The 22622-nt window shown below is 33.0% G+C and overlaps 1 protein-coding gene across 1 annotated transcript; it reads left to right on the forward strand.

The window, feature by feature from the left end:
* The first annotated feature begins 287 nt into the window (after positions 1–287).
* LOC132750571 (ankyrin and armadillo repeat-containing protein-like) lies at positions 288–22435 on the forward strand. The gene is made up of 8 exons (XM_060740575.1): positions 288–435; positions 1834–3532; positions 13513–13757; positions 15833–15989; positions 16691–16838; positions 19991–20110; positions 20708–20863; positions 21608–22435. Exons 2-8 carry the CDS (start codon positions 1945–1947, stop codon positions 21765–21767), a joined length of 2574 nt encoding a protein of 857 aa, XP_060596558.1. The 5' UTR covers positions 288–435; positions 1834–1944; the 3' UTR covers positions 21768–22435.
* Positions 22436–22622: the final 187 nt, after the last annotated feature.

The following is a 22622-nucleotide window of genomic DNA, read 5'->3' on the forward strand; positions in this document are numbered from 1 at the left end:
CAATTCTGGTAAAACCCAATGAACCATTGAACAGTTTATAAGAATATCTTGTCATCATATATCTACTAGTTCATCTGCACCTGCTGTTTGGACGCCCTTTGATGCTTTGCATCAATGCTTTTCTTGTAATTTTTTGTGTAATGAAAGCGTATTTCGTGATTGTATATTGATTCAATCTCAGCAATCATTTATCTTTGTTTATTTTTCAACCCACATAGTTATTATAACAAGGGGCACTAAACACGCGTAATTGATTTGCAAGGTGCGCTGTACGAGTTATCTTTCCCGCCAAATTAAATTGCGTACATAGCAACCAATGAAAACGCTCGTTTCATCTCACCAATACATTTCCTGTGACGGATTTAGCAGCCATACCTAGCACCTGTGTATACAAACACAATCAGCATTCGTGTATGAAGGTGATATAAACAAGAGGTAAAGTGCTTTTATTAATTTATCTTTTTGATTGTTGTCTTTATCCATTTGTATCCACGATTTCTTGCCACCGAAAGTGTGTCAATGCACTGATTGTTAAGCCATTGTCATGTCATGGTTTTATTGAAAGTTGGTTGTTCAATCACAGGTTATGAAATCGTTTGTTACAACTGTAGACTACTGTAGATAGTAATGGCAGTTGCATAGTTTTTATATAGAGTGATTAATTTATTTATAAATATGCAGAAATCTGTCAGTCGAGTCAGTTTGTCTTTCATGCTTCATTGTAGTCAAAATATTTTAACCTACGGGATTTTTAGATAATTTTTGACATGGTCAAAATCCCAAAGCGTAGCTCTGATCGCGTTGATATTTCGACTAGCTTCATTGGTACAGTTACAGAAGTATGACTTTTTTGAAGGTGCAGTCACTCTGCCTGGAATGGCAAATTTGCTAGAACCAATTGTTTCATTAGCCTTTACCACCAGTATAGAGCCTAGCTGACTGACATGTATGTTGGTCGCAGTCTTTCTGACCAGGCTCTATAGTGTTGGCTCAGCTTAATTTTGAAATTGATATTCCAACTTCAAAGCAGGGCAAATGCATGTTCAATACACATGTATGCATAGCAGGTTAATTAATGGCCCCAAAAATTGTGTGTCTTGGATTTTTGTTACATACAAGGGCCTCCCTTAAAGACAGACACCTATGTAATATCAGTTTTTAAAATCAGTCTGTCTTGCAGTTGAAATATTGCGACTAATTAAAGGTTTATTTAAAGTACTATGTCAGTTGTTGCTTGAGTATTAATCAGAAGTCGGATATAAATTACCCCACATGGCTTTACTTTACAGGTTGGGGAAGCAGAAGTATAACTGATATGGAAGCAGCCCCACCCTTAAATTTTGGGAAAATCATGTGGTATTTTTTGCCAAAGGGGAAGAAAAAACTTGATGTAAATTCAGTTTTTTTTTTGAAAACTGAATGATTTTTAAAAAAAATTTCTTTTGGGAAGCCACCCTTAAATATGGCCTCTGCTGCAGACGGAAAAAGCCCCTGTACCTGACCCACAAATCAGCATGAAGAGTGAAGAGAAATTTATAATTTTGTTTTGACACATACAAATACAGCTTGACCGCACACTTTATATAGTAATACAAGTAACTTTCATAGAAGCATACTGTGTTTTGTCAAGTTGTATTTGGTATCCCGTTATTTTGGCACCAAAAATTATAGCAGCAATATTGTATTTTTTAAACTCATAGAATGCCACATGGACTCTTAGGGTACAATTTTCCTTTTTCCTGTCCCATGCTCTATGAAAACATTATCAATGTATTTTTTTCAGTCTTATATCATGTACATACATGTATATTGAAACTTTTTTCATTTAATCAGATTTGCAAGATGGAACCAAGTGAGAATGATTACACCTGATACATAGAAAAGCTTTAAACATCTGAATTTTTTGTGCCAAAGAAGGGAAAAGACTGACAAGAAGAGGTTAAGATGGAGCCAATGGGTGATTTTGATGAAAATGGCTGGGCGCATATACATCATGCTGCAAACAGAGGTTTCCCTAAATCCCTAGAGAGGTTTGTCCATGCTGACCGGGAACAGCTTGAGCTTAAAACAAATGATGATCTTGGTTCAACGCCATTTTTAATAGCAGTTACAAGCGGAAACCTTGAATCAATAACGTGCCTGATAAATCTTGGTGCCAAAATTGGAGTTATTAATAATCACAATCACGGGGCAGTTGAGATTTGTGCTTCAAAGCAGTATATTGAATTGCTTGAATATTTCATAGAAAAAAATCATGAGCAATTGCCAGTGTGGAAGAATTTGTTACGATTCTTGTCGTCTGAGGCAGAGGAAGAAGCCGAGTCTGCTGGGATATGTTTGCGAACTTTGACCCTTAAATCTCAAGAAGGGGATATAAATCCACACTGGGAGCAGTTATTCAAAAATGGAGCTGTGCCAACAATCGTGAAAGTTGCAAAGAGCACCTTGAAAGATGATTCAAAAGTTCCTGCTTTCCAAGTCCTTCTGAACATCATGGAGAAACAGGAAGTGAAAGAGCAGATCTTCAGTACGGGAGGTATTACAGCATTTGTTAGGCTACTTAAGTCTCAAAGTAGTCTAACTGTTCAATTATCGGCTCAGATATTAAAAGAGCTTGCCAAGGTGAAGGAATATGCTGATAATATGGTACACAATAACGCTATACCAAGTCTATTGAAAGTAATGCAATCTAATTTTGACAATGAAGTTATGGTTGAAGCTGTAGACGCATTAGGAAACATTGCTGAAGCATCATCACAGCATCAGTCAGCCATTGGTCAGCTGCCTGGTTCCCTGCAATCCCTCATTGGCTTATACAAAGATCAAAAAGATAAAAACTTGTTATACTCTTTGAACAAAACAGTGGGGAAAATAGCATATAGAAATCAAAACAATCAGAATTCAATTGTAGATCTTGGGGCTGCAGTTTATGTTGTAATATTGTGTAGAACTCGGAATCGTGATTTACAGTTAAGTTCTGTAGAAGCCATTCATAGGCTAGCAGAAGATAATCCCAAAACTCAGAGGGTAATTTTATCAGAAAGAGCTCAAGACCACCTCATGCAGCTGTTGAAAAGAACAAGAGCGGAGGCCCTGCAAGAGAAAACTGCCATGGCATTATGGGCATTAGCAGGGGACAATCTGGATGAGCAGAGAAAAATGGCAGAGAAAATGGAAGTTTCCTTACTCATTGAATTTGTTAATAGCCTATCAGAAAACTTGCATTACATTGGATCAGAAGGATTAGGGGTATTGGCACAGGGTCCACTTAATTATCAAACTGAAATAGCCAATTCTAATGGGATTCATCCGTTAGTCCGTTTGTTAAGATCTGACAAAGAATATATAGTGCTAAGTATAATTCGGACTTTACGTCATTTATGTGTTGGCGTAGGATATGTTCCGCATAAAAAGAATCAGTCAACGATATCACAGTCTCGTGGAATCAAATTTCTGATTGCACTAATGGTTCATTCGAAAGATGAGATGATTCAGGTGGAATCTGCTGTCACTCTGGGTTGCGTATCATTAGGTAGGTATTCTAAAGCCATTTTCTAGTTCTTACAGACTCACAGCGGCTCCATTTCCTTCTTGTACTTTTGATTTAGTCATTTTCTATATTTTCAAGTTTTTAAATGTACCGTACGTGGCTCCTTGATAATGATATCGAATTATTCACACCCCAAACATCCTTCTTATAATATTTTATTGTATATTTTGTACATGATAAATTTGTTATCTAAAGCATAAATATAATGTAAATACAAAAGGGTTAGAACAAAAGTTATACCAGCATTATCTAGGGTCCTTCCCTTTTAGAATTACAGAACTACAACAATCTTGAATTGGATGACAAATGAGTTATTTTCAGATGGATTGATTATAGTATATAGGAGAATGAAAGAAAATTAAAAAAGGCATATATCTCTTGTAACATTTTACTCTATATCTTAATGTTTACAAAAATGCTCTAGAATTTCCACATGTTTACATTGAACTTCAGTTTGTATGATTAATGCTCTCTGATCACACAGGGTGACACTAAAATAATCTCAAAACTCCAATTTATTACAATTTAAGTATTATCATAAGCTACATAAAGGCAAAAATATTAGTAATATTGAAATAAATTAAAAAGAATACTCACATTACCAAATTTATTACATGAGGTCAGGTGAAAGGTGATGGCAGGTAGCTTTTGAAGAGTTATTTTTTTTCTTTTTTTAAGGGGGTGATGGAGCAATGTTCATGTTTTAAGGGAATAATAGGTTTGTTATCATATTTTAAGGGAGCAATAGGTTTGTTATCATATTTTAAGGGAGCAATAGGTTTAGTGTCATATTATAAGGTAGCAATAGGTTTAGTGTCATATTATAAGGTAGCAATAGGTTTAGTGTCATATTATAAGGGAGCAATAGGTTTAGTGTCATATTATAAGGGAGCAATAGGTTTAGTATCATATTATAAGGGAGCAATAGGTTAAGTGTCATATTATAAGGGAGCAATAGGTTTAGTGTCATATTATAAGGGAGCAAAAGGTTTAGTGTCATATTATAAGGGAGCAATAGGTTTAGTGTCATATTATAAGGGAGCAGTAGGTTTAGTGTCATATTATAAGGGAGCAAAAGGGTTGTTTTCATGTTTTAAGGGAGCAATAGGTTTATTGGCTCAAAAAATTGACATAACAAATGCTTTTTTTATTTATCTTTTTGTCAAAAAATTCATAACAGTTTATTTGATGATTTATATTGAAATTCCTAGACAATTTATTAAAACGGTGGAATGCTCTTATAAAATCTGAAGAAAAAATAAATATTGATTTTATAGATTTAACCATATTTTACTTGTTAACAATCAAGTGTGAAATTAGTTTGAATATCATAATGCATTCAGAAAGGACAAAATGTTGCCATGTCTCAAATCTGCATTGGTATTTGAGGAGTTTAATTTATAATGTCAGTAGATAATGTATAGTAGAACTTGACAACTTTGATCGCAGTTACAATGAACATTTAATATCAATATATTCAGTTTATAATCTGCCTATAAAAATGTTTTTAATCAGTGCCTTTGAGTCACGAATTTTGGTACCATTCTCAACTTAAAAATGTATAAAATATTTTCCCAAATTTTTTTAAAATAAAATATAAAATTAATATTATAATTATGTAAAAAATATATAAAGTGCCTGAAATTTCTGCCACATTTACAGAAAACAATGTGCTACCTGCTACAGGTACATTGATACTTATCCCCCTAAATCAGAGAGAGAACCCTGTAAGACATGCAAGTGTAAGAAAGAAGTCTTAATGTCACAAAATGGCATCTGATTAAAAAAATATATATAAAAAATTGGGTTTTGACTTTCTCAAATTAAGGAACTTTGCTCTAGCTGTGAATACCTTTCAAGTGGGAATTTTATGAAATACCTGATCTTAACACTAACAACAAGTTTTCTTTAATTATTATAATGTAGTTTTTATTCCAAGGTCACGTCTGTAACACAAGTTTGACCATAACCATTAAGTCACAGACTCGTATAGATGTTACTTTTACTTAAGAAAGACCTGAAATTTTGGAAGAAAATGCTCAAAAGTTTATACTCCACAGACTGTAGTCAATATTGACATTTTAACGTAAAGTCAATCAATTTATTAAATCTCCCGATTCGATCAAATATCATTCTGATATCTGAATTGAAATTTTAATCTGCAGTAATTCTTTTCTTTAAAAGGCACATTGAAAAGGAGATTAATAATATAATGTTGAGTAAGTGATTTTAAATGAAAGTGCTTTCTTTTCCCTTTCATAGAATTAATTACAGGCTTTATTTTGGCTATATTTTTTGACAGACTCTCAAATTACCAGTATATGCAATTTAAGTGTTTATAACGACCTTAATATATACATAAAAGGATTTAATAAAAGAAAGAAGAAAAGTCAAATTTGACAGTTTAAGATCCACAAGGGAGTGCAACATTCAGGAAACACATCCCCAACAATATCTAATAGCAATGACACCCAAATGGGCACCAAAAGGGGCAACTTGGGCAGACAAAAGGGTCAAAGAAGGGGCAAATAATTTAATTTAATATAAACTAAAAGAAGAGATTCAGTTTAAAGGAATTAAATTTTGTAGGGAAACAGGGAAGTAGGGAAATATTAGGAAGGGGTTGAAGGGCAAAAATGAAAGAGGAGGAAATGCTAATAACTGTGACAAGATGAGAATAAGTTAAGGAATGCGGACAAGACCATTAATCATTTTTAATGAAATTTTCAAAATATGATCAAACTGAATATGAAATCTGTGCTGTTTGATTATAGCCCAGGATTGGCATTCAAATTTTTCTGAGATGGCCTGTTTTGATATGAGGCAGTTGTTTTATCACATACAGCACACTGAGTGTTTGAGGCGTCCCAAAATGCGTTGTAGAAAGTCTGATATTGGCCTCGTAGTTAATACAACCAAGTCGTTAAGACATTATGGATTGACGGCCTCTACTGGTTTAATGGGTAGGAATCTGTGAGTTGTTGCAGGCAGGCTATTAGTAATAAAAGCAAAGAAAAAATATTTGAACAGTCTTCTAACTTATCATACACATATTTTAAAAATATACGTTGGCTGGAATAAATCTATTGTGTTTAATGCAAAGTATCAAAATAACATCAAAATGGCCAAAATAACTGACTTTTCCATATTAAATTTCATCTGTAAATAGTTCTATTTATTTAAGGCATTATGTCAATTTATTTACGGTATTTGTTAAAGTTATACTATATGTTAATAAGGTGATATTATATTAAGTAGTTTAAATAGGACGTTGACTATTTATCAATTGATTAAGACCAACTATTATTATACAGTTTTTGGCAAGCTGTTGTACTCTGTCAACATTATCTGTCACTATAATATTGTGTTTTTTTCATAATCCTAAGGTTTATCAGATTTATATATCTATATATTATTACATGTATACATATTTCAAACATTGTGACTGGTTTACATAAATCAAGCTTTGTCATCGTACTTTAAGCAGAATTTTTACAAACCTGATTCCATTCTAGCCACTTATTTTGTTAAATAGGTTAATAACTAAGTTTAACACATTCCCATGCTGATTTTGCGACTCTGTCAAAATGGTATTGCATGGCCGTGCATATATATGTCTACTTGGATGTGACATCATTTACATTATACATAGTGAAAAGATGCGCAAAATGTTAGCGTAACAATATAGGCACATCAATGAAAAATTATTCTTCTGCACCTTAAACAGTCTTTATTTTGCATATGTTATAAATGGAATATTATATTCATGTAGGTTTCACACTAATTATTAGAATGTTTTCTTTAAATTATTTTTGTTATTGTTGATATAAGTACTATAGTTTTAAATCCTGTGGAAAACTCAAAGCGATTTTAAGTAATTTATTGTTAAAGCAGCCTGAGTTGTTAAATATGTTAAATTTAGATAAATTGTCAAATCAAAAGAATTAAGGTGGAAAATAAAATTTGCCAACAATAAAATACATAAACAATAAGAAACCTCTTGTCTCTCTAGTCTACTGGCCTGCTTAGCGTTTCTGGATTTTCTATTTTTAGATACTGGCATATAAATATTATAAAATAGCCCTCAGAACGCTGTTTTGAAGAGTAGGCTTAACAGTGATATGCTGCACTTTTCCAAGATAAAATTACTGAATACTTATTTTGAAGCAACATGGAATTGTTTTTCCAACAGAAAATAAAAGTTGAAGGCCACTTTAAAACATGTCAGCCTTCTTCGTTTTTTTTAGGTCTGTCAGATGTTGTATTAAATGTTGGAAATAGAATGCTATTATTAATATGAGTTTTAATGTCATGTTAATTTTTATTTTATGGAGTCTGTAAAAAATGTTCAGAACTTGAGGAGACATATTTTTCTATGTTCTGGCAGTAAATATTTTAGAATTATTTATCTCTTAACCCATTACTGCATGAGCATTTTGTGAAAAATGGCTGTTTTCATTGAAAAGCCTTCTGTTACAAGTTCAAATTGCTATAAAACTGTAAAAGATGCTTCAATGTATTTTGCATTGACTTTTTCCATCAAAACTGATTTCAAAGTGATTAACTTCTCAATGGATTGAGATTATGTAAGGGTCAAAGGCTTTTCAGGGGGGGGGGGGGGCGGGGGCTGAAAAGGCGTGAAAAGATGTCTATATGAAGTAATGGGTTGAAAATTTGAAAGATAGACAAGTCTGTTTAAGATATTTAGAGACAGTTTTCTTGATAATTAGCTAGCTTCCTTTTGGTAAAACCAACAGAAAGTTAAAAATTGCCAAATTAAATGAAAGTTATTAAAAACACAGACGTTTTGATAAGGAGAATAGAATCCTTAGATATGGTTAAAAAAAACTTTGTAAAATTTACTTATTCAAAATCTTGTACAGATCAGGTGCGAAACCCACACACAGACATAAAAAACAAATGACTTAATCAATATTTCGTCAATTTATTTCTTTTTCCGGAACATTGACTGATAGAAAGTTATCAAAGTTGTTCAACATGTCAAGCCTGTAGTTGATTACTCTAGTAAATTTATCATGTAATTGATTTCTTATAAGGTTAGTACAGAATAATTGCTTGATTAATAGCCACTGCATGCGAGATAAAAATAATGACAAAAATGTCGATCATAGATTTAGCTGTCAATTGAAACGAATTTGCTTCTGAATAATCAATTTGATAAGAGTAAAAACACTTAGGTATAAATAATCAAGTGTAGAAGTTTGTGGCACTTGAACTTAGATGAACTTAGAATAAGATAAATGAACTTAACTTGTGTTTAGAGAATCTCTCCAGGAATTGAAGTACTTTGATAAGTATACAGTTTACTGTTGAAAACCTGCAAAACATTCAAATATTTTCTTTACTGTACAGTCAAGTGACAGACTTATCTTTTTGAAGTTATAAAATGGTCTTTATACATTTTTTTGTATTCCTTTGAATTTTGAATAAATGTCCTTTTTCAAAGACCCATTTTAAGCCTCAAAAATGCTTTTATTTTTATATGTCAAAAGATTTTTTTATTTTTTGTGGCCTGATATATTTTCCATAAAGAAACACATTGGCCATATAGGCTGGCGATCTTTTGAGTTTTATGAAATAAGTACAAATACAGTGACTTAGTATTGTATACCATTTATTTAATACATGTTGCTTACCTTTGCCATATATATTTCACTATCAGCACTATTTTCTTCTTGTGATAAGCACCTTACAATTGCAATAAACCATAATATTAATGACAACATTTATTAATAAAACATGCTTGCCCTAAATTCTACAGAAAGAGAAATTTATTTATTTTTCATTTCTGAGGCAATTTATCTCGGTGCTTTTAAATGAGAGAGTTTTTAATGGTGCATTTTTAGAACACTACTTAATACCAAGAATTGGGAATTTTAGACAAAATTTGGGAAACTAATGCACCTAATATTAACTAATGCACCTGATATTACATACATCAAATAAAACAATGAAATGAAACTTTCACTTATAAGCATTTTTAAAATTTGGTATGTAAAAATACAGTTTTCTGTTGCACAGTGTTAATTAGTTTAAGATGTCACAAAATGATGATAATATAAATTTTAATTTTTTGGTTTTTGTTGTTTTTATGCCTTAAAATTGAGAATTTTCTTCTAGATATTGGGATTTTTTTTTTTATTTTTTGGATAAAATAGGAACATGGCTGTCGTCAGAATTTCCCAATACAACCCCGCCCCTTACCTGGGGATCCCATCTGCACAGTGACACATCCTTCCCTTTCTCCATGAAATGTTTTGATTTATTTAATCATTATAAAACGCTGTATTTTCAGTCTATAAGGTTATACACAGAACACATGTGCAGGTTACGCTCTGGTCTAGACTTGTATTATACAAGTAATTAATTCACCAATCAGTTTTCAATTTAGTGTTGATAATTAATTTATTCAAAGACACCTGAGCTATCAAAAGACGGCTTCTTTTTTCACATTAAATTTTGTTACTTAAACAGTATAGAAAAATTAAATACATAATCAATTATAAAATACTAAATTAATGTAATCTGGCCCTGGGCACATAATAGCAGTTCTGATGGCATAAACAAACCAGTGTCTCAATTTAACTCTAAAGGTTAACCAGTTTTACCTAAACAAAATGATATAAAATATTCTTTTACCAACTCACTGGCAGACAGAAAAACAAAATGACCTGTCAACGATCTTCTTCATATGCACTCAACGTGTTCTATTACCAATCTCAAAATTACCTTTCAACTGAAACAGTAGAAAAACGATAGTGAAGAAAATATCGGATTTCAAACAAATTATGCTACTTATGAAAAGTAATTGACAAATTCTTTTGACAACTATGGTAAGACATTGCTATAATGTCATAATGGGTCAGCGATTGATTTGTCTGTGATTTCACGGTTTTACTTACGCTGAATACGAAATGATTTGAATCACGCTTGCACTTATGGTAATGGACTGTTCTCGTAACTGACAAGTACCTGAGTGACTTAATTGCACATTAAAGGAGCATGCACAGAGTTATTACTTTTTTTTTAACAAAAAGGCTTTAGAAACTTAAGCCTTAAAACTGAAAAAAAAAAATGTTTTGGACAAAGTTTGCACAAATATCTTTTGTTTTTGGGCTAACTATCATCATAATTCATATTATTACCATATTTTTCAAACTAACGTTTTGTGGTCTGAGAAATGTAAGAACACCCTTGCCTTGCCATCATATATTGCAAGCCCATGATAACTGTGCATGTATGTCAAATATTTTTCGGAACATTGTATCAACTAATATAAAGTTTTTATTCATCATTTTATGTCTTAGGTTTTAATTATCAAAACTTCAAAGTCAACAGTCAATGCTATACTTTTCTGCTGATATGAGGGACTGGGATTGTGGGGGATGGAGCGGGGCCAGGGGGTTAAAAACTGACTGGTGTTAAATGCTTGTATAAGGTACAGAATGGAGTGTCATTGCTAAATTTAATTTTAATGTTGCCTTAAAGTTACATGTGTAAAATATATTATAACTGAAAGATAATATAAAACTCAAAGAATGTCTCTTTAACTTATAGTAATATGATATTTTGTTCTATTTTGTCTACCTTTCTTTTGTGTAAAACAGTTCATTAAGGACTAAATGCTATTAAAAGCAGACATTACAAAATTGATCTAAAATCAGTATTTTAAAGGATATTGGATATCAAAGTCAATTATTGTGCAAAATTGTATTCAATTTGATACATAATATATTAATATATAAATTCTTTGGAAATTTTAAAAGTAACAGCCTTTTTATGATTTAAAGAGAATTAACAGTCAGGCATATTTTGATAATATTCATGTTAATATATTTCATATTCACATTTATTTACTATAAAACCCATGTTATCAGTATAATTGATAGAAAAATATAAGATGTATATAGACAATTATTTTTACACTAGATGAAAGCGTGCCAAAAAAAATTACACATCTAAATTTTAAGATTAAGTAGATATACAGACAGACAGTGTTAAGCTATTAGCAGAGACTTAAAAATTAAGACTGCAAATGAAAAGAAACAACAACACAAAATAAAACTTTAGGATGTGATCATGGTGTAGTATTCTGATAATCATGGCCTTGTGTTTTGACACTCATTGCCTTGTTCTTTCATGGCCTGTTCTTTAAATGGTTATGACCTTAAAAAGGCTTTTGTTTTGACAATTACGACCTAGTTCCTTTATGATCATGGCCTTGTTCTTTGATGGTCATGACCTTTTTCTTCGGTGATCATGGCCTTGTTCTTTGATGATCATGGCCTTGTTCTTTGGTGATCATGTCCCTTTTCTTTGGTGATCATGGCCTTTTTCTTTGGTGATCATGACCTTTTTCTTTGGTGATCATCATGGCCTTGTTCTTTGATGGTCATGACCTTTTTCTTTGGTGATCATGGCCTTGTTCTTTGATGATCATGGCCTTGTTCTTTGGTGATCATGACCCTTTTCTTTGGTGATCATGGCCTTTTTCTTTGGTGATCATGACCTTTTTCTTTGGTGATCATCATGCCTTGTTCTTTGATGATCATCATGCCTTGTTCTTTGATGATTTATGTCTTATTCATTGACACTCATTATTAAATGCCTTGTTCTTTTATGATCTTGGTCTGTTCTTTGATCATGGCCTTTTTTTTCAAAGATCATTAATAAGATATTTGACAATCATTGCCATGTTTTTTTATATGATCATGGCCGTCACTTTCTTTGATGATCATGATGTCATTTTTCAATACTTTCTCAAGGAAAAGATTTAAGACTGAGAGAGCTAATTCAGTTATTTTTATGTTTGTTTTCCTATCATTTAACAACTTTCTTGTCACTGATTGGATTAAATCGCCTTAAGTCTTATATAAACAACACGATCCCCTACAAAGTTACAAAATCCAGTCCCTAGTTTGCAGAAAGATAGTAAAAGACAAGCTACGTTAACATTTAGTATGTTTTACAATCATGCCTGATTATTTGGATTACTTTAGTATTCATTAAAGCAAACATTGATTTAGACAAATTTGTTTTTTTATCAAAACATTTGGTTAATTTACACAACCTATAAAACTGAAGGGTTTAAGTATAATGCTTTAAATGTAGTTTATTTGACAAATTTGAAATTATTTTAGTTTTTTTTTCTTTTTAGAGATAAAAACGTGAAAGTGGAATATACGTAAATCATTTGCAAAATTTATTGGAGTCATCAATTTTGTAGTTCCTGTTCGATAATATATAATTTTTTATGAGAGGATTTCCTGTTAAATAGAAAAAATGGAAACTTAAAAGAGAATGTCAAATAAAATATGCCAAAATTGAAAATGTTGATCCCTTGACTTGATTAATTGAGCCTGTATATTGGTGGCACTGTTCTAAATGCAATCTACCTGCCATACCCCCTAGCACCAGCTTAAGCAGAAATCTGATCATTTAAATATGAACATGTATAATCAACCTCTACTGTAATGTAACAAACTGAATATTTATCATGATGGGTCAGCTAAATCATGGGTTACCCACCCCCACCCTCCACCTCCCAAGAAAACTGATGCCGTCCGAAGTTTGTTCAATTCTTTTGCCATTCTGTGAATTTAAGACGTATTCATTTGTAAAAAAATGTGTTTAAAGTAGACAAATGTAGCTGCTGGCAGCAACTTCATGGTTCTACCCATGTGACCAGTGCAGTCTGCACTTTTTGCTATTCAGTCACTACATATTTTGAAATTTTCCCTAAAATAATGAATGGTTTTATCCAGATTGAAAAATGGGCAAGTCCATTTTAGATATTTTAGCATTGCAAGGGTTAAAACATGGTTGTTCAGTATTGCATGGGTATCTGAGTATCATAACTCACATAACACCCCCTGAGTTACGACAAATCTGACCTTTAACCTTCATAATTATACAAATATGATTTGCTTTCATTATTTCAGGAAACCAAGAGATATTAGAAGAGATCAATGGAACGATAGATTTCAGTTACGTACGGATACTCAAAATGATGTATGCTCAGCACGACGTTGTACGACTCCTAGCGGGCTCAGCACTTGCAGCATTCGCGTATAACAACATTAGCCAACAGAAAGAGATTGCAGAACAAGGTGGTGTGAGATTTAACTGTTTCATACCATTTCTTCAATCTTCAGATGAATTTTACAGATGTAATGCAGCATTTCAGGTAATTTATTAGACATAATTTTTAGTTTACTAAATTTTTTCAGAAAATGATAATAATAGTTCTGTTGCAAAGACAACTGTTCAGTTCAGTTAATTTAATCATAGTTGTCACATTTTGATTGAATTGGCAAATAGAAAACCCTGTAGCCAACTTGACATCTACATGTATACATATGCATGCATTTTTATACACTGTTACCTCATTTAGACCTTGTCCAGCTTCTTATTTAGGAACTGTCTAATATCAATATTAGGGATTTCAAGATAAACATTTTAAGATAAGTCAACCAACAGTATAGAGCCTGATCAGATTGCATTGAGGTGCAGGCTGGCCCAGTTTTATATTGCCAGCGAAGGCTTAGTTTTAAACACTTTGGTTTCAGCAAATCAAGGATTAAATATTTATAATAAATTGGTCTTGTATTGATACCTTAAGGTGTTTCAATATGTAAATATTAAAATTGAGCAGGGAAATAAAGAGCAAGTAGTTAAAAACTTGTCCAGACTGCAGAGCACACATTTCAATATCTAAAAAGGTATTTTTCTTATTATAGCATAAAATCGGCTATTTTTCCCTATTTTGCCCATGTTATAACGGGACCAAAACCATGTGTTAACATAGTCACGCGCTCTTGTTATAGCCCGGCCCTGTGTTCACAAAGATTTAAGGATCAGGATCAAGATCAGGATCAAATTTAAAAACTTAAATATTCTCCATTATTTATCCTCATAGATTAAATATTCAATATTAAATTGATAAAACTGGACTTAAAATATCATGTTTATGAAATTTTAGAATAAATTTATTGTTGTTTTTACAAAAACATGGGCATTTTACAGTTGATCCAAATTTTGATCTTGATCCTAAAATTGATCCTCATTTTGATCCAATTACTTTTGTATTTGTTTTGTTATTAGTTGATTTTATCCCAAAATAGTTTGGTTTCCTTGCAAATAGGCCATTATTTACAATTCGAATATGTTCCATTTAATTCTAGCATATTACAATCAATTTAAGTTTTATAAAACAATGAAAATAAAATCAGGATCTCCTGATCCTGATCTTTTCTTTGTGAACACGGGGCCCGGTTTCACCTATGCGCAAAACATACAGGGCCCAGTAAACAAACAAAAAAAATGACGATTTGGCCTGTTTGCCAAAGAGTCATGCGCTCTTGTTATATTGAAATTATGGATTCGAGGGCCTCAATCGCATTAAATACGGCGAGCAGCATTCAAGTAACTATGCCGGAAATACGGCGTATATACATCGCTGCTAATCTTGGTTGTCGCCCTTTCTAAGAAACGGACAGTTGTCAATGTAAACAAATTACTGGCATTCAGTTTAACCCTCCGATTAACTTACAAAACAGGATAACACAAAATGAATATGAGAACATGTTGTTTTATTGATGCTTATGTTGATAAATGCTCTTTATATTTCTTTGAGAGAATAATGTTTAGTGCCTGATTTTTTTTATAAACTTGTGTGCTTGAAAAAACCCGATTCTGATGACGTCACTGATCTTTTTTCTACCGTCAATCTGAAATCATTCTAAGAATTTCTGAGGGTCATGTTTTGTATTGGGAAGAGTAATGTAACGTTGTTGTTTTTTTTCCTTGAGATAATATTTCTCCAATGTCAAGCTTTATAATATCAATTAAAATTCAAAATTTCGTTCGGTTCGTTGTTGGCCCCGGAAAAATAAAACGTATACGTAAAACATGTAGAATTGGATAAATACCGTCCAAGCACAAGGATTTAATGTATTGTGTTTTGTATTAAATATACATCATGAATCTGTTTTAAAATTTTATGCTATAATAGCGTCAACGCACGTTTATTTCGTGTTATAAAGTCTGCAGAGTCCCTCAGAACTGTTGGAGCCCTCGCCCTACCGGGCTCGGGCACCAACCGTTCCTCGGGACTCTGCAGACGTTATAACACGGAAAAACGTGCGTTAACCCTATATAAATGAATCTCTTATTTAACGTTTTAAACAACTATACTGTGTTATTTTATCACCACACAATACAGATGTAACACTCTGCAGCATATTTACATAAACATTTCAGGTTGTAGTGTTATCAAAGATTATACCAGATGAGGAGCAGGCATTGTCATCGGCAACGGGTATCAAACTTCTTGTTGACCTCCTTCAGGACTCACAGTCAGACCAAATACTTGCCCTGGCATCAGACTGCATAGCAAGACTTGCTCATACCCGTGCTGGTTAGTACCTAGTACCTTTGCTGTAGTCTTTTTCTTGTTACTAAAATTTTTTTATCAGGATAATTTGATTGGTTAGCTTTGAATTTAGACTTGTCCATTATTGATTGGTCCATAATATAAAAGCTGCATGTCTATATTTAAAAAATCAAACTTGAGAAAAAAGTACCAGTACTGAGAATTTAAGAAAAGTAAAAAGATTTAAGATAAAAGTAATAGTTTGCATGATATGTGCAGTTTTTGACTGATTTTGCAGTATTTTTTCACCATATTTCTAATGCTTAACTAATGCAGTGAGGGCTATTTTTGCATAGTTTGACCTCTTTTTGGTAATTTACATTGGTTGTAAGTGCTTTACATTGGTTTTAAGTGCTGTCTGCAATGTGAGAAATATTTTCTTTGATCATTTCATAATATTTTAATGAAAATTTTTTTTGTAAAAATATATATTCAAAATATATTTAGCCCATAGACTGCAGATATAACCTGAATGCAACCAGTGCCGACCAAGAAAAGCTGTGTCATTTGATCATGGTCTGTACTGTATGCAATTTCAAGTCTGTAGATATTTTGAATTTCTCCCATAGTCATGCCCAGATAGAAAGATGGACAAGTTCATTTTAGATATTTAGTGTGGTAAGGGTTAAAAGGAATTTTGAACCAGAACATGGTACCTATAAGTTGACATTTTAAAATTTCTTCAGGTGTACCTGCAGCAATTATAGCCATTAATGCAATTGAGTTCCTCACAAAACTTCTGTTGCACCAGGCAGAGCAAGTGAGGGGTTGTGCAGCTATCGCCCTTGGTTACCTCTCATATACACATACTGCAGAGAGACAACTTCTTAACAAGTGAGTTGATATTTTTGTTTTCAGTTTTGTACAAGTTGAATTTATAGTTTTAAAATTTTGATTACTAAAAATTGGAGCTAAATTACTGATGATGAATGACCATATAGTGTCATTGTTTCTGTGTCTGCTATTTTCTTGCATATGATATCATGTAGGATTATCTAAGTACTGTGAGAATCAAACACTGACTGTTGTCACAGATGGTATAACTAGCTCTCGGGTTTCTGTTTTGAGGTAACTTTGCAGAGCCTTGTTACCAGTGTAAAAAGTTACACTTGTGTTATATATTTCAATCTATACAGCCCCCTTGTGGCTTAGGGGTTGCCTTTAAGGGTTTAGGCATCAGAATTGCAGCTGCCTTTTTTCCCTGCAAGGTTGTAACAGGCAACTTAATAGGTTCTAATAACTCCAGCACTGGTGAGGTGGTTTTGACCCCTCATGTTCCTTTAAGTTTATAACACCAAAGGTTAGCTAAAATCCTCTTCCCTGTTTCGACGACATATGACCTTAATTGTGTTGGATGTGCTGTAAGACTTTCCCGACAGCAAGTGTAATATTCTTATTTTATGCTGGTTTCAACATAATTTGGTCATATCTCAAATCTAAAATTTGGCAGCTAACAGTGAAGGATCTGGTCAGACTTTAGGGCCGCCCTGCCAGTCCTTGCAGTCTGTATAGATCTGTTATTTTGGCATTTAACACTTGAGGGGTCACACAGTGGTTTAGTATTTTAGTAATTATGATGTAAAAACATGCAAAAAGTAATCTTCTGTCATAGTTATTACATTTTGTGTTTGTATTTTTACCCTACTGAACTTTGCTAATATCTGTAGCATATTGGGGTAAGTTTCAATGTGTTGTTTTGATAATTTTTTTCCTTCATATTTTCATTTTTTCTCTCCACTGCATGTTTTTTTTAAAAATTTTGCTCAGATTTTGTGCCTTTGAAATGAAAAATTGTTTTGACATGCCTGTTTCTCACAAGTTCCAGCATTCCTTGATCACGAAGTCCCTTTATTAATATTGTTAATTTCTTTTTTTGCAACTTAGCAAATTTTCAGGCAATAAAAAAGAGCATCCTGTTGATAGTGATTTTAATTAAAAAATGAATTAAACCAAAGTGACTATCATAGAAAATATTCAAAGCACATGACTTTAAAATTTATAATTGAAGTTTATCTCAGTTAAACATCAAGAGTTGATGTTTTGAATAGATTTAAAATTTAGAAGTTCTGTGATTTTTTTAAAAACTTTTTTGGGTAGTGAATACTTTTAATGAGAATGGTAATGTGATGAAATAATATCAGATAATTATGTAGACTGTAACAAAAGTTAAAGCATTTAGCTGTATAATTATATGATAAACTAAAAAAGAAATAAAATATGGAAGCCATTATTTACTTGTGAAAACACCTTTTTAATTTTTGACATATTATAGAAATTGTTGCATATCATACTGTTATAATTAAGAAATAGCCTTTGATATCATGTTACATACTTGGTGTACACAAGATGAATGGGTTTATTTGAAATTTTTATGCCCCCACAGAGTGGGAGCATATAGCGTTGCACTTGTCCGTCCGTCCGTCACACCGTATGTCTGTCCGTCCGTCCGTATGTCCCGAAATCTTGTGAACGCAACTCCTCTTAAACCGGATGGCAGATTTTGCTTAAACTTTCAGGGATGAACAACCTTAATATGTAGATGGTAGTAAAGGAAGGAATTTTTGCTTCGACCATATTTAACAGAATTATGGCCCTTTGTTGATTTTTTCACTATATACTATGTAGAAATTTTGTGAACGCAAATCCTCTTAAACTGGATGGCAGATTTTGCTTAAACTTTCAGGGATGAACAACCTTAATATGTAGATGGCAGTAAAGGAAGGAATTTTCGCTGCGACCATATTTAACAGAATTATGGCCCTTTGTTGATTTTTTCACTATATACTATGTAGAAATTTTGTGAACGCAACTCCTCTTAAACCAGATGGCAGATTTTGCTTAAACTTTTAGGGATGAACAACCTTAATGTGTTGATGGTAGTAAAGGAAGGAATTTTTGCTGCGACCAAATTTAACAGAATTATGGCCCTTTGTTGATTTTTTCACTATATACCATATAGAAATTTTGTGAACGCAAATCCTCTTAAACCGGATGGCAGATTTTGCTTAAACTTTCAGGGATGAACAACCTTAATGTGTAAATGGTAGTAAAGGAGGGAATTTTTGCTGCGACCAAATTTAACAGAATTATGGCCCTTTGTTGATGTTTTCACTATATACCATATAGAAATTTTGTGAACGCATCTTCTCTTAAACCGGATGGTAGATTTTGCTTAAATTTCCAGGGATGAACAACCTTAATGTGTAGATGGTAGTTAACCCATTACGTTATATACACGCCTTTTAACGCCTTTTTCCCCCCCCCCCCCTTTTTTGTTGTCTCAAATGGTGAAAAAATGCCTTATTTAGGCCCCCAACACTTGTTTTTGTTTGAGAAATGTTGTTAAAAAAAGTGACCTGTTTTTCGGCGCGGCCCCCCAAGCAAAAGATACATCAGGATGTGCCCCCTTCTGTTTGGGGGGTTTGAAGGGAGGCGGAGTCCCCCTCATCGCCAAGATAATTTTGGACTTGTGACAGGCTGTAAATGACCCCAGATTGATCATAAGGTAACGTGTAACCAATGCTGAAAAGCATTTGACTCTATCTCAATCCATTGAGACGTTGCAGCACTTTGAAATCAATTTTGATGGAAAAAATCAACGCAAAATAGTGATTTTTGGCAATTTTGAGATGTCCCCTCGTTGCCATGGTAACAGAAAAGTTAAGCCTGAGCATGTTGTTGCAAGGGCAATTGTCCAGTCAACATTTGTACCAAGTTTGATTAGTGTTGAAGCAGGTTTTATAGTATTATAGCAATTTGAACTTGTAACGGGAGACTTTTCAATGAAAACAGCCATTTTTCACAAAATGCTCATGAAGTAATGGGTTAAGGAAGGAATTTTTGCTGCGACCAAATTTAACAGCATTATGGCCCTTTGTTGATTTTTTCACTCTATACAATATATATGTTGTCAGTGGGGGCATCCGTGTCCTTTGGACACAGTTCTAGTTTAACATAAATTGTAAAATGAAATTTTTAATTTTCAGGTGTAGAAATGATCAGATGCTAATGAAGATATTGTTACATTACACGAAGAAGAGTAAAGTGTCACCAGCGTTTCTAGAGGGGTGGAGGCATTATAAGAAAATAGGACTACCCCCTATCTCGTGAGTTTTTTATTTTATTTTATTTTGTGACAATTTATAAATCTAATATATTTAGAGAATGAATATATTGGTGATTAGCATGTAAACGTAATAGATAAAATAATCAATAAAAATCATAGGGAGATAATGAGTAGAATTAGTAGGAAATAATCATAATATTTAAAGGGAGATAATTTGTAAATGTGTAAAGAGGAAATAATCAGTTAAAGGAGTAAATAATGTAATCAGTAAATTGAAAGGGAGATAATTTATGAATGTAAAGAGGAAATTATAAATAATCGTTTAAGCATGAGGTAAAAGTGCTCATAAATGCATTGAGTAATTCATGTTATCACTTAAAGTTAAAGGGAGATAATTAGTAAATATATTGCAGAGAAAAATAACCAAATCTGTAAAGAGGAGATAATTTGTGAAAAGCTTAGGGGAGATAATCAGGTAAGGTCAAACGGAGATATTTAGAAATATAAACGGTTGTCAGAAGTAATTCACTTCCAGTAGACAAGATTTTAACAGTTTTCATATAAATATATAACATGTAAATATTTATTTACAATAGGTATAAATTGTTTCAAAAACATTCACCTATATTTATAACAGGGAAGGAAGAACGAACCTTGTTGCTGACAGAATGTCTGAGCCTCCGCCTACACCAGATAGCAGCATCGGTCTGATGGACTCATCCAAGAGTGCCAGCAATATAAGAGCATCCTCATCAAACTTAGAGGAACCTCCACTTACAGACAGAACCTCAAGGTAAACCATGATTTGCTGTCAATGTTTTCTGTTCTATGTTCAATGTAAGAAGGTTACAGCTAGCTAGGGAGGGCATTATAATAAAAGATTGTAGTTAAGTCTTTAAAGCTGAATAACTAGAGATGAGAACACAAATGTTAAACAACAAAAAAAAGCAAAAGAAGAAAGCCTACAAAACTTTTGTGTGTTTTGTTTATTTACCCTCGCCACCAGAATGAACGATATGGGTAGGCATACAAAACTCATGAAGGGTATGAATTGTTTATGTATAATCCATGTGACACTGCTTTTACACTGTCTATTACTTAATGAGTGCGGCAGCTTTTTGCGTATTTTGACTCATTTTCTTTATGATAATGAACATGAGGCTACCATTATTTACAGTCTTTTTTTTGGTTGGGTTTTAAATCACACCAACACAATATAGGTCATATGTCATCTTTCTAGCCTTACTTGTGGAGGAAGACCTTAGGTGACCTTCAGGAATGGATGGGTACTTGAGTAGAACCACCGTTTTTTCATAAGTTAGCTGGAGAGCTTCCTCACTTAAAAGAATACTAATTCCCTGTAGGGATTCGAACACACAGCGGTGAGGTGCAAGTGGTTTGACGTCAGCGACCATAAATACTTGGCCACAGACATCCCAATTTATAGTCTTCTCTTGGATATTTTAGCATACAGTAGATATGTTCTATATATAGCTGACAGTACTGGGCATTACACATGTCAATGTTCTATTTTTAGAATGTCGCATAGATCAAGCACCAGTAAGATCTCAATAGTTGACGGTGAGATACAGAGGTCAAGTCAGGCGTCGCGACACTCAATCGTTCAAAGTGAGATGCAAGTGCCGGCAATTGATATAACTATGCAACAGGAAGGTACTGCAACTGCTGAGGCGTAACACCACTAAAGAAACAAAGCTCTGGCAAAATGCCATTAAATATTCACATAACTTTGATGGAATGCATACCTGTTCGGATGTGGTTAGGGATGGCGGGAAACAATTATGTGGCTCATTTCATAACTACCCATTAATTGAGATTCTGGGCAACATTTTACGGATTTTAGCATACAATCAGTGCACAGTTAACCAGCAACATTTGTCAAACTTTCAAAGACTCCTCCAATAATGCACAGAACTTTTCTTTATTTCATACTAGTATATGAAGATATGCAATAGGAAAACTGACATTGCAATACAAATCACCGATTAACTATCTTTTAAAGATATTCTTAGGCTTATAGGGTAGATATGATAGACATTTATATTGTCAAGAGAGGGTGTTAAGTTTTTTTGTTGTTGAAAGTACACTGAAGATTATGAGATTTTATAAAAGTATGCAGATTCTCATTTGATATTTATGTTACAGGGATATTTTGATAAGAAAAAGATTCCATTCTGGACTTTATATACATTTTCATCATGCCATTTACTCAGTTGGCATACAGTTTCAATAGTCCATTATTATTTGTTGGCTATTGTTAATAATGAGTTAACTATCTGTGAAGAAGAGGGTTGTATCTTGCTCACTCGGGCTCATTTTTAGTGTCTGGTGGCATTTGAGGTCTTGCTACATCAGTTAAACTACATGTAGGCCTAGTCGGTAAATGGAGTTTATAATTTATACTGTATAAGTAGTTAAGTTAGCGACAGATAGAATTGGCGAATTTCGCAGATTGATGAAAATCTCTAAAATTTCCTATAATATAAATATCAACCTATCTTAAACATTGAATTCTACCCTTGCAGGATTCG

Source organism: Ruditapes philippinarum, unplaced genomic scaffold (genome assembly GCF_026571515.1).
Source record: "Ruditapes philippinarum isolate M1 unplaced genomic scaffold, ASM2657151v2 ctg7042_1_1_1_1, whole genome shotgun sequence".
NCBI classification, from domain to species: Eukaryota; Metazoa; Mollusca; class Bivalvia; order Venerida; family Veneridae; genus Ruditapes; species Ruditapes philippinarum.

What these genes read in the sequence shown, in the direction of transcription:
- LOC132750571 (XM_060740575.1), top strand. Translation starts at nt 1,945, where the DNA reads ATGGAGCCAATGGGTGATTTTGATGAAAATGGCTGGGCGCATATACAT. An exon ending in TCTGGGTTGCGTATCATTAG is followed by an intron (nt 3,533 to 13,512) that starts GTAGGTATTCTA and finishes TCATTATTTCAG; the next exon opens with GAAACCAAGAGATATTAGAA. An exon ending in CTTACAGACAGAACCTCAAG is followed by an intron (nt 20,864 to 21,607) that starts GTAAACCATGAT and finishes TTCTATTTTTAG; the next exon opens with AATGTCGCATAGATCAAGCA.